Consider the following 13535-nt stretch of genomic DNA (forward strand, 5'->3'; position numbering starts at 1 on the left):
TGCAGTGGTTCAAAATCATCACTTTCAGTAGAAGAATCGCTGATAACGATGCCATCATCCTCTTTGCTTGAAGAGCAAAGCTTCACTTTGCTGCTTTCACTGTCACTCCCGCTTTTAGTCAAACAGCGACTTTCTTTTGCATGCGCGACTCACGTGCAAGCTGTCAATGGGAGACGTCATATTTCAATATCTCCTACCAGAAAGGGCCAGAAGAGCACAATAAACGTGGAGTTCATGTGCTGACATGGTGCTGCCATCCATGTAGTGGAACAAAATTTGAGTGGCCGTGCTTCGTTTGTCCAAAGCCATGTTCACCAGTAAGCATTCACGAGCTAGGCTGGTCCAAAATGCTTAAGGGGTTAATGAACAGTTCTGTGACAGTAGATTCAAAGAATGCTCTTGTCAAGTCCTTTCTTATGTTGGGAAGGAAAAGCCTTGGGCATTTTAAATTAGTCTTACGAACACTGTGTCGAGCTTGTATTATGTTTTGTGAGAAACACCTGCTACTGCTGATGTTAGCTTGTTTGTCTTATTAGGCCCAGTCCTTGGCCTATAAAATTCAGATATGTAATATGTGAATGAAGGCCCCTAGACATATAATATTGATTGCTGCTGGTTGCTGCAGACATCTGTGAAGATCCTGACCTGAAGGAGAGAATTGTGCAACTACGAAGTGAAATGGAAACAAAAAGGGCCATGCAGCCAAACAAACTGCGGCGTTCACAAAGCCAGAATACTCGCAGGTAAGTGTTCCTTGAAAATGAATCTGAAAGTTTGTTGTATCTTGTGCTGCAGTAGGCTTAAGCTTTTCTGCTTCTTAGCCAATTTTTTTTTTTTTTTAAATGTCAGCTCGCTTAAAAAGTTTGATTTGATATGTCTTGCTGGCTGCAATGGCGAACATGAAGAGCTCCTAGAAAGCTTACTGTTTGTTGCTGTAGGGAACTTCAAGGAATGAAGGACCTTATTGCAGTTCCTGTATCTGCATTGCTGTGAAGCAAATGTAACGCTATCTGCATTAGGGCCTTGTTTTATCTTTCTGCTGAGACATTCTCTTGCATGGCTATCAGTAATACTGTTTAGGTGATTTTTGAAGGCTGGGGATGTAGTCACTGTAATGTGTTGATGTTGACTAGGGACGTTATCTTACCATGCCATCCTATTTACCAATGACTACATCTGCAGCCAATCGGTGCGTCGAACAAGCATCCGTGAGAAAGGCATGATTTCCCGCCGAGAGGCTCGTGAGGAAGCCCGCATCCGCCAAGAGCAGCAGGCACCACTGGGCAAGGATGAGGTGAGTGCATTACTTCAAGTGGCAAGGCAGTGCAGAGATGTGTAGGCAGATTTGCTGGAATATCTGTGATAAATTGCTCACTGTCAAGCTTTTCGCCTTCTTCCCATGTACTGAACAGCTGAAGTGAGACAACTGAGTGAAAAAAGGACCTCATAGACACCAGTGACTGTTTGGTTCCCTTAACCTAATTAACTGCAAACTGCAGTAATGAGCACTCCTAGCAAACTTATGGTACTTGGCAGAATCATTTGTGAGAGAGCAGGGAAGCTTTCACATGTCTTACTAAAGAGGATCACGCCACTGCGCCACACAGCACCCTTTGGATTTCTTTCTTGCAATATGTACTGCTCATGTGTTCTATCCTCTGCTGCTGCTGCTGAGTACACCCTGCTCTGAATAACGTGCTTACTAAATATTCCAAATTTTTTCCATTCTCAGTGTGCATGTTGGCTCATAGAGATACTTGTGCAAAGTTTCAGCTTCAAATCTTTCTTCCCGTGTATGTACACAGAGCCTTTATGAAAGGGAACGCACAGTTATGTGACTTGCACTCCTTGTCGACTCACCAGCAGGCAACAGGCGACTAAGATAGGCTCAACAGCTTCTAGCACCAGCAATCAGCAGCCAGAACTGCAAATGACAAGCCATTGCTACAGTCCAGTTAAAAAAAGTTCAAAGCGGCACCTCGAGTTGCTGCTAGCATCTGTAAAGCTTCTTGCAGTCACCCAGTGGTGGCACCATAGCGACTGCTGCAGATCATAGGCTGCACACTTGTGCATTCTTTCATACTAAAAGCACCGTGTGTACATTGGAACAATGTTAGCATTTTCGCTGTTTTACAAAGCATCTTAGTAGCCCCCGTAACACTTTAATGTCTTGTACATCTCCCTTTGGGACTTGAAATTTTCACCACATACTACATCTTAGCATGTCCTCTTGAACATTCTGGTCCTAATCAACTTCAAAACTTTTTTTTTTTTCATATGGCTATTGGTTTAGTTTCTCCATTGCCTCTGTGGTGCACTTCAATTAGTCTTCGATCATTTCTTGTGACCCCTCTACCAATTTTCTCACATCTTTGTAACTGCTCCGATATATTCTGCAAAGAACTCACTCTATAAATCATCCCCGCGCACCGTATGCTGTATGTACAAGGAGCAGCGTATGACGGTGAGCCGAATCGTGCACTAGGGAGGAAAGCGGGAAGGCAGCTCGGGAGGGAGGGGAGGGGGGAAGGGGTGGCTTGTACTCTGGTAGCAACTGCGTAGTTTGCGCAGTGGTGCACGCCGTATCTTGAAAGCGATCTGCAGATGTGACAACTTCAGAGTCAGTCGACTTGTGGTCGGCCTGCCGCCGCTTATGTTGCTGCTAAGTCTTCTCGCAACGGTGCTCGGCAACTCGATCACGAGAGGAACCTGGTACCTCCATAGTGCGCACACAACCCATAGCAACTGCCAGAGGAGTTGAAGCCAGTGCGCTTCGTGTGGCCATAGCATCCAATCTGATTTTGACGGGAGTTTTCTTCCGAAAAAAAAAAAAAAAATGTAAATAAGTCGCACTGTTCCATAAAATGCACTGCCGAAAAATTCCGAAAAAAAAAAAAACGGATACAGTACTTATGGATGTAGTGTAATTTTATGGTGGGATGTAGGTATTATTCCATGTCTTGATTTACTAGGCCAAGTTTCCAGCTTTTTGTCCAGGCTTGTTTTTTGTTTCTTCTGTCTATATCGCTTGTCGCGGGATCCCAGATGTACTATGCCTACACAGAGAAAATAGAACATTCAACTGGGTAATTTATGCTAAATTTGGTGCATGTTTGTTTCCTTGCTAGTCCCTCCATGTTGTTATAACTATGCAGCGTGACTTGATTCTAGAGGTCAAAGGAAGCAGCGTGTCCACTGGTTTGTTGATATTGAAGGTGTGTTGCCGCAAAAATCTTTGGTTTTTCTTTTTTAGGTCCATAGCTACCATAAGAAACATCAATTCCTCGAAAGCACAACATATAAATTACAGCACTTTTTAATGCGACTATTTCAATATGTGCACCAAGTGCAGCATGGCTTTGAACATGAGGTAGAAGACTAGATAAACCAAAGAAATTTGGAGGTGGTAGCCACGTGGTGTTGTAAATAACTCAAGCATGCATCGGTCAGCCTGGTGCAGTGGTTGAAGGACTGTTTGTGTTGCCAAAAGCTGCACCACCAAATCGGCATTTTCATTCATCTTCATACTGCAGACTACTCCAAATTCGGCATTGGATAAGTGTGGCCCTCTGTTGTCACTATCCCACAAATTCAGGGGTCCCTTTCACCTCTTATCTCATTGAATGCTCAGTGAGATACTACACAGTGACCGTGCAGCTTTCAGCACAGTCACTGTGTAGGTGCACACATCAGTCGTGCATGGTACTGTGCGACCACCACCACCACCTGCGGTTTCCCTGATGTAAGCAGCCTCCTGCTTGATGTCTGAGCCACGCTACACTCGGCATGTGTTCTGGACTGGGCACATTAAAGGGTAATGACATTAATTACACTAAACCCGCGTTAACTCGAAGCTGTAAAGACCTGGAAAACTTCCTGAGATAAGTGGGGTTTTGAGTTAAGCAAAACCATGAAAATAGAATCCCACTGATTGCGCATAGACAACATGCAGCCTTTACAAAATACCGCTATACTCGCGGCCAACTTTCTGTGGCAATGAAAGGAAAGCTACAGGGGTGGAGTTTCTGCACCTATGATACGCGCGCCAAGTAGTCCGGCAGTGTTTGGCGGTGCTTTTAGTTTCTCGGAACAGATGCTGAATCGACGCAGCTTCCACGTGTGACGGTTTCGCTGTTGCTGTCAAATGCAGAATGTAGAAGCCGCAAAATAAGTCAACATACAGTGGTGTATTTGGTCTTATTTTGCTTTTCTAAATAAGATGTTTATGATTTCTCTTCTGTAGCTTAAACTAATGTGGTTGAAAATATGGGACTTACTTCAGAAGCGGTCTTGTTTGTGTGCGCGTTGGCTCCGTAGCGTTCCTTTTATTGCCACAGAACGTTGTCCGCGAGTAGGGTAATATTTTTTCGGTCACTTCTGTGTGCATCGGGACCAGAGACATTGCTGTCTAGGGGCACTGGTGGTGGTAGCGAAAACAGGTATTGCCAAACAAGTGCAAGGGGGGGGGGGTGCAAAAGACCCCTTATATGGCATGAGGCAGCCCTTAGAGGGCCATCCTTATAGAGCAAAGGAGAGCCCTTGGAGGGCTATCCGCTTCAGGGCATTGGCGATGATCCGACGCTGGTCTGTAGCAACCGAGCTGGCTAGAAGAGTCTCCAAGTATGATTCCGTGTGGTTGGAGCTGGAGCTTGTGTGAAGGTAGGGCCATGTGAGGAGGACGTGAAGAAAGTCTCCCGGTTTCCCGTAAAGCTTACAGGAGGACAGGAACTGGTCGTCTGGTTGGGGTAGTGGGCATGAAGGAGAATAGGGTACTAGCACTGTGCTAAGACAGAATGCTTGGCAAAGAGTCATGGCGATTGATCCTAATCCAATATTTGAAGCCATTTGTCCTAGCATAACCATTTTCAGACATGTAGAAAGCTGATGCTGCTACTTTCTGCATAGTAATGAATTCCAGACGATTTTACTTCGAAACCCAAAACAACCAGAGGGTGCAAAATGTTGTCACGCAATTAGCAGACGCCCGCGAGTGACGTGGAATTTACACCTCACTGTCGCGCAAGCATGAAGCAAGTGTCTTTATCAAGCGGCAATCTCGCTGAAATGCAGTGGACTCGCATGCTGGCATCTCTCGATCATGCGCTGATCGCGCCTGCTCAAAAGTGCCCATCATCTGGCCCAAGGTATTGCAGTGACCATGTTGATTGTTACTGACAGCGTCCTATATGAGAGGGGGGGAAATGGGGTGCCTCGATGTTCTACTTGCTTTACAGCGAGCGAGGAGAACAGGAAGGCAGCCTAGAGAAAAAGGAAAACATGAACTCCCAGTTCACAGCTGCTGTGTGAGGCCACAACAAAGTGGCAGCAAGCAAGTGCACGCGAGTGGTGATAGACAACAAAGAGGGAATGATAAGCTGGGAGCGCAGCTCAGCGCGGTGTCTGGCAGTTAGCGATGCCACCGGGTCAAAAACGACTGCAAGCGACGTTGCCCCGTTGCCTTTTTCCTGATATTTTCAAAATCGAGATATCCGGAGTCCGGCGCGAAAGCTTTTTGAGATGAGAGGTGATGAACACATGGGCTGAAACCACAGGCGAAAAAAAAAATTTCTGCTTAACCGATGTTTCAAGCTACCAGAGTTTCGAGTTAATGAGGGTTTACTGTATTTGTTGCAATCTTGAGGTACTAGAACTTTATGCTATTACTGGGTTGGTGGCTATCCATTAAAGAACTAAAACAAGGCAATAATTTTGTTTGAGTGCTCTTTAAGGTGCCTAGAAACTAAGTAGTGGCTGTAGGGAAGGAGCGGACAGGATCAGCACCAAGTGTGGCCAGAGGGAGTTAACTGTAAAACTTGAACAAATCTATAATTTATAACCAAGTTGCTTCGAAATAATTTCTCCCTATAATGAAGTTCATAAGGAATGATGACCGACTAGGTAATGATGCAATAGCATATGCTAAACAGATTAATGCTGTGTTGCCAAGGGAGGCTACTAACATGGTACCATTGAATCAAGGCAACACGTACCATAGTCTTTACTTAAGTGAAAGGTAAATACTTGTAATTTGACTCATAAACTAACATTGTGATCACTTGGAAAAGTTATGCAAGAACAATATTTTATTTTAAAAATTCATAATGGTGCGCAGTTGACTCAGTTTACTTCATGTAGTGTAAAGTATATTGCTAGGCCCGCCATGCAGTTCATAATTCATTATGCGCCACTCTTTTGCTGCTAAAATTACCGATGAAGCAAAGTTCTATACTTTGGACCTTCTGTAAAAGCAGTCCAGTGCTCCTGTAGCCATGACATATCTCCACTTTGGCCTTGAACCGGGTCAAGTGTATTTCTTTCTTTGTCTCTCTGGGACAGGATGAAGAAGCGGTGAGGAGGAAGTCTGAAGGTGATGTCATGAATGGTGACTCTGGCTCACTGACAAGCCCTGGCAGCGATAGCGAGCGACCGGCCAACACAGTCTCATCTGTGCCACTGTCATTGGCCCCTCCAACCACTGCTGTGGAAGTGGCAGGGGCAGCAAGTTCCCCGAATCGTTGTGGCTTGGAAGGAGTGGCTGACCCAGGGTCATTGGGGTCACTAGCCCCGATGCCCCCGCCGTCGTATTCTGAGGTCTCGCCAATGCCGGCAAGGCACCAGGGGGGCGCTGCGGAGGCAGTCAAGGTGTGTATTTACATTGCTTGTAGGCATGCTGAGTTTGAGCTTGCACTCCTGATGCTATTCTTAAGCATTGGGTACGTGAGCCATTGCCAAAAGGAAGTGATGTTACTACAGCTGTGGTAAATAATATACTATACTAGTACTACTTGGCCTGCTACTACTTCGTAGCCTGCTTTATCAATAAGTGCAAATTCTTGGAGCAGCCGCAGATTAGCTGGGGTTTGGAATGTCTGCCGGATGAGCAATTGAGTGGTGGCCAAAGTTCTCTTTTTATTCACCCTATGGCAAGGGTGCAGCAGAGGATGAGGAGGTGGCCTGAGAATGACATGATAATGACAATGATTTGACGATGGCGACGACTCTGCCATTGTCATCAGTGTAACGGAAATGACTGACGGACCATTTCCAGCTTCTCACTGTGGCTGCATTAGAAAAAATGCATGTAGTGCCATAAAATTTTATATACCTTGCATATCTGCAAGTGCTTTTTCTGTGTGAGAAGCTTACTCTGTACTCTAGAATGTTCCTCCACTCAACACTCCACCTCAACTCGAGGGAAGTAGATAGCAGCCCCTCTCCTTGACAGAAGTGGTCACTGCTCTTCGTTAACACTCCACGGAAATTCTTGAGAAGCACAGTTTCACTTTTGGTCAAGGGGTGGCAGTGTGCTCAACTCGGTGGAGTAAAGGAAGAGCATAGAGTTGAATATTCACTTGAGAAATTGGGGTTTACAGATGTCACTGAGCTGCCTTTCCTTTTATCTTGAAGTGGTATTTAATTTGTTCTGAATCGTCAATTAACTGGTTCTGACCAGAAATGAAGCTAACAAGGGTCGAAGGCTTGAGCAGGTTGGTTATTCATAATTAAAACTATGTGCAGTACAAAGGACAAGGACTAAGAGAGACAATACACACAGCATAGTATGTGCCATCTTAGTCCTCGTCCTTCGCTCTGTACATGGTACATCAGAGCCTCTGATGTTGGCTACCATGAGAATTCAAAGGTGCCGTAGCTACCCTTCTTTTGCTTCATTTTTCCATCGCCTTTGTTTATCTGAGCTCCCTCCTTGGAAAATGCCATTTGCTGTTCCATGGGAGTATCTTAGTAGTCTAGCTTGCTTATTGTTTGCCTTTAGTGTCCATTGAATGTGCAACTTTCGTATATGTTGACTGTCTGTGAAAAACCAAAATTTGTGCATTTAATCCATAGCTGTCCGATGAAGGTAGCTAAAGCATTAGAATGCCATTTTGCAATGCAGGTGGAAATCCACGTGACCGTGAACACTCAACAAGCATCTGTAGGCTTCTCGCCTCAGAATGGAACGCTCTCAGACTTGAAGAAACACAGGGCCGACCTTCGAAACAGTCGTGGCTCCCTCACACTGTCTGCCTCACAGCAACAGGAAATAGTCGGCAAAATGGCAGCATCTGCCACAGCACTTGGACAGAATGGACACCAGCACCATTTCAGTGCCACTGTTCGAAAACCGAGCTATGAAGCTCCTCCATCACCATCGACGTCCCTTCGGCGTTTTCGTAGCGATCCTTCAGAGATAGTGGGTGAGCCGCACCGTAAGGACTGTTGTGCCCTCATGTGATGATGCCAAAAGGACAACGAAGAAAAGAAAAAAAAAAGGAAAAAAAAAAAGATATTTACCTTTGGGTTTTCAAACAATGCACTTGCAAAAGCATTTGCACTCCTCAACATTTTCGACGTTGCGATGACGCGAAACACAGTGCTTGTGCTCGCGACCGCAGTGAGCTTCATGGTGGGTAATGGTTCCGGTTAGATAGAGAGGCTAGTGATAGGTTACCCCAGGTGCGCATGTGCCAATATATGATACACGACGTGTTGTCCAGAAAAATGCTTATACTTTTCCTTCTAGAGGTTGTTGTAATTCCAGGCAGCCTAATACGATGAAAGCCACTGTCCAAATTTTTTGGCATTTTGTGATGGGCTTTCATGTAAACAAAACGTAAAGGACATTCAGTGAATTAAGTCCAAAGGACAGGTAAATGTGCCAATGGACAATTTATTTTTGCTTCAGTTCATTGTGTGCTCCTTGTACCAGCACATTTTTACAACGAGTGGATTTGTACCGGAGATGCTCAAAGGGACATATATGCGGTATATTCAAGCCATAGTGAGTGGTTAAGTTTTTTGCCAGCAGTAGTGTGCGATTGTTTTTGGAAATCATGTCTGCATTAGAGTGAAGCTTTTCTTTACACTGTACCTTATAATAAGATTATATAGCAGGCATCTGAACTTTCCACATATCGAAAGTTTAAACAAACTAACAGCACCAAAAAATTATTAGGACATTTTCTATGAAAGAAGTGAACTTTACCACAGCTTGGGCACACAGCCTGTAAAAGAGTGTTGGTTGCACATACTAGAGCAGAGTGAAAATGAAATTGGGACTGCAAATTTTGTGGATTTCACAGGTTCTGCATCCTGTAGGTACCAACACTACCTTCGACTAGTGAACCATTCCATAAAAGTAATATAATGCTGCTGCAGTCTTGCCTGTGGCCTTTACAGCTGTTTTATTGCAAAGGAATTGGTTAAACACTGTCTTGTTGCCAAGCTTGATGTTAAAGTTCAAGTGGTTGTTGCAGCTTTACAAGTGACTGGAAAGTGAATTTGTTTTGTACAGCAGCGAAAATGCATTTAATATGGTATGTTTTACAATGAAAAGGCTTTTTCTGTCAAAGTAGGCAGTGGAACTACTTTGGTCCTGTTGCACGTAGATGAATTCACAGTTCAGACAAGGTGTCACAATGACTTTTCACTTTGCATTACGGCATGTTGTTGACATGGCCACCACCATTTTTTCTTTACATGGGGGTTTATTAATGCATATGCAGCTAATGACATCGCGCCTGAACAGAAGTACTGAGATTATCTCGAGACATTCTCTGTTTGGCTTCCAATCGGAATGCAAGTAGAACCTCGTTGATACATTCCGGTATGTTATGTATTCCCTGCTCTTACGCTCTGAAAATGCTGGTTCCATTTAGTTACCATAGGGTAATGCATATTAGCTTCCCGGTTATGTCCAAAAACGTGATTATGCCACTGACATGGCATAATCAATCAGTGGTGCTTGCATTAACCGTCACTATTGTGACCTTCGATACCTTGCGCAGCTACTTTGATATACACAGCTGTGCGGAAACTGAAGAAAGAACTGTGTGCTTAAAAAGAGGCTGTTATTGTTCTTTGACACACATGCAAGATGGAAATCGTAAGCTTCATTTAGTGCAATTCATTGCTACAACTGCTCCGAAAATGTTAAATCTAACTGCCAAGTAGCAAAAGCAAGCTTTACGTAATGGGTTTGCAATAGTTAATTTGCTTTCTACCAAACTTAAAGTAAAGTTCTGTGTAAGAGTAACTTTTTGCCTCATTTGTACAATTGCCACAAATGTTCTTGGATGTTACATATTCCTGAAACCATTCAATATTTGTTTACGTGCTCCTCTAAGAAGTGTAGTAATGAGGTTCTACTTTATAGTGTAAATGCAGCATCTTGTTTCATATACAAGTATGTAGAAAAGAAAAATGGGGCTGTTGCACTTTCTCTGGTCCACATGCTTATGCCACATGACAAGTCCTCACTACACTGCACATAAATATTTCTACCAATCTGCAATATGTATAACCCATTTTACCTTGGTTTTCTAGACGTTGCCATTCTAAACAGTAGCCTCTATCCATAATGCACTTGGCAAGAGCAAATTAACAAACTCGTCTAACACTATATAAAGATTTAAGCTAGTTTTGTTTTGAAACTTTGTATTGATAGGTAGAGTGAAAAAAAATTCAAGCTTTTACTTTTTGAATATTGTACTCAAATTGTGATGCCAATGTGATGTCATGTATCTCGTGGCATTTTCATGGATGTTTACCATTTTTATGCATTCATATAGGAAGAGTTCCCAACAGCTACAGCTCGCGAGTTTTGATTGCATTGGAATGCAGTTTAATCCTCCAATGTGGGTAATTGACTATCACCCAGCAGCCACTGTCATAATTTGACATCATGGGAACAGGAACTTCAAGCTAGTGTTGTTACACACATAAACATTTTTTTTGTGTGTGTCTGTACATATTTCCTGGCTTGCTATGCAAGCATTAAATTATAGTAAGTCTGACATACTTACCATTACAGAAGTGCAACTTTTAATAGTTCTCTTTCGTGCCCCTTTCAGACTCCTTTGTTTATAGACAGATTGCCAATACATGTATGGTGCTGCAGTATACAAAGTTTCACGTTAACTGCCCAGTGCTCTAGATGACGTACACTGTGTGATTGGAAGAGAATAGCCTGTACAGTGTTGATTGATGAAATTGTGTGTGGCAAACATTATAGTGGATGGCTTCCTCTGTTGCGGGTACTAGCTTGTTCAGGCCGATGCCAGTGTTCATTAATCGTGCAAGTTGGGGATGTAGCATTTGTAGTAATCCTAGTGTATCTCAAACATTAATTTTCTGCTTTGGAACTCCATTTCTAAAGTAGTTAGAACATTTTCTTTTAAATAAGAGTAAATCTTGTCTGCACTGTGAAAGATTATTGATTATTGATTATTGAGACCTTTGAAGTCAGTGAGCAGCTGTGTTTCAGGACAGGTATAAGAGGCACTAAAGAGTATGGCTTGTTCAGAGCCTTTGTGCCCTTCAGTCTTGTTTCAGATGATGACGAAGCTGGGGCATTTCTGACATAGGAAAATTATTAAACATGTGACAGCTAAAGAACAATAACCTAACACTAGCATAATTGAACGCACAAAGTTTGTACTTCGGTGGCAAATTCTTTTTTAATTTTAAAGTAATGAATGGGTCATTTTTGCTTCAAATGGCACTTCAGTGGGCATTTCAGAGCTAAGTGCTTCGCTTTAACGCACATGATATGTAGGGGCTGGTTTGAGCTTCAAAAATACACACATGTACCCTATGCTGCCGCATATTTTCCATGAATGTGTTTAGTAGTAGTGTTTTAACTGGTCCTTTCATCTATTGTGTACAGTCGGCACTACTAGCTAGCCAGCCATTATCTTACTCATGTTGACTAAATGTAGAGTTGTACGCTGTAGGTCAATTTTAATTGCAACTCTGAACATACTTCTACGGAGAACTGTGTGGGTGACAAGTTATTGCTTGTTTGCTTCACTAAGCTTCAATTCTTTGAGAATGTTGGAGCTGTGAAGTGTCTTGTCCTCAGTGGGACCATTGTAAGAGATGCAGAATGTTGTGAACACTGCACCTTGTTGACCTGTCTCTTGACAGCTGTATAGAGTTAGATGGGTTTACTGCTGAAATCTTTTACCACAAAGTGTGGCTCTCCATAATTTAGGATGACTGTTTCCCCGGTATGTGCTGGCCTGAATAACCCTCTTTCTTTTTTCAATCCTCCTGGCGTTTTTTTGCCAGCATTTCTTTTCTGTGTAAAATGTATAAATATAGCCAAACAGCAGATAAGCTGCATGCTCTGTAGTGTTATAGATATAAACCTTGTTTTGTTGTGTTTATGCTGCATTTTGATGTCTAGTGCGGCAGTCGTAAGCATTATATTTTAAAATAAGAAACTTCATCATTCCACCAGACAGACATGCCCAGGATTGTGAAAGGCTGCCAAATAGAAACCAGAATGTTTTTTTTGTTTTCAGATACATTGTTCTTGGGCAAATTGTTTTTTGCTTTTGTTGCAAGGGAAAAAATTTCTTCATCCGAGTGATGTTTTTCCCCGTCTGTTCGCAGAAAAGAAACACCGTAGGAAGGGCACACTATTTGATGAAAATGTTGAACACATATACAATTATTTTTTGTGGCATATATGTCTGCGATGACATCGTTATGCCTATGCTACCAAAAGATGAGCCTAGTGACAATTAGTCTGAGCATGTTAGCAGCATTCCAGTTTGGGTGTTTGAAGTATCACCAGGTCTAGCCAAAGCTTCTTGAGATGCCATCCTGGTTGGTGCCAACAAGTTTTAACCACCAAGTTCATAAAGGCCAGAAACAAATATTCATCTGCAGGCATAGTGTGGGTCCTTTTTGGCATCTTGCTGGTGGTACTTTTGGGCTGGTTACATAAGGCAGTAGTTGTGCTGCGGTTTGTACTAGTGCGTACTTGTCAAAGACAGTGTCATTTCTGATGACTGCACTGCCCTAAGTAGTGGCCTTTCAAGTGCAGTAAATCACTGCCTTGCTGCAAGCACCCATAGCCAGCTGGTACCAATCAGCTTAATGTCTAGACTGTGTGATGCGACAAGCTTGTTTGATCTGCACACATATTGACGTCCTTTTAGCTAACAGTCTGTGCATGAGCGTATCTTTGTACATTGCTGCATGCACTGTTTGGGAGTATTCATCGGATTGTGTTGCCAACAAACTGGAAGTCTTCAAGCTGCTGTGACAGTGACACACAATTGTTGCCAACGTAGCAACAGTCAACAGAATCCACTGTAAAACTGCCATGTTGCAATCAGCCGGTGGTAGTTATGGCTACCACCTCAAATGTAACCGGGTGTATCTAATTTTAAGCAGTTGCTGTCAAGCATCGTCAGACGTGTTCCTGATTACGTATTGCACAGCAGTGTGACAGAAACACGAAAAATTTTAGGCTGATTGGAGCCTTTTAAAATGGGCTGGCAGCTCATATTGTGTCGGTGACGATTACAGCAACTGTGTTAATTTTCTGTGAATTCTTGACCAGCTCTCCAGCCGATATGGATTTTTTTCCTTTCGGCATGTACTCTGCTGTGCAGCTGTAGCAGAGTGTTTCTGTAACTTGTGCACTTTCTTCTCTTTAGAAGGCCATGAATAAAACCTGGGAATACTGTTTGTTGTGGTATTATTTTCTCTTTACATCTCTTTTCTGAATTCATAGTTGA

The 13535-nt window shown here is 43.1% G+C and overlaps 1 protein-coding gene across 6 annotated transcripts in view; it reads left to right on the forward strand.

Annotated features, from left to right (window-relative positions):
* MYPT-75D (Myosin phosphatase targeting subunit 75D) overlaps positions 1 to 13483 on the forward strand; it is a 393464-nt gene extending 379981 nt beyond the window's left edge. For all 6 annotated transcript variants that reach the window (XM_055062146.2, XM_050192350.3, XM_050192349.3 and 3 more), the window contains 4 exons: positions 626 to 743; positions 1183 to 1294; positions 6337 to 6642; positions 7898 to 13483. In XM_055062146.2, coding sequence (XP_054918121.1) covers positions 626 to 743; positions 1183 to 1294; positions 6337 to 6642; positions 7898 to 8236 — 875 coding nt within the window. In that variant the 3' untranslated portion in view covers positions 8237 to 13483. The remainder of the gene's footprint in view (positions 1 to 625; positions 744 to 1182; positions 1295 to 6336; positions 6643 to 7897) is intronic.
* The last annotated feature ends 52 nt before the right edge of the window (positions 13484 to 13535 follow it).

Source organism: Dermacentor andersoni, chromosome 1 (genome assembly GCF_023375885.2).
Source record: "Dermacentor andersoni chromosome 1, qqDerAnde1_hic_scaffold, whole genome shotgun sequence".
Classification (NCBI taxonomy): Eukaryota; Metazoa; Arthropoda; class Arachnida; order Ixodida; family Ixodidae; genus Dermacentor; species Dermacentor andersoni.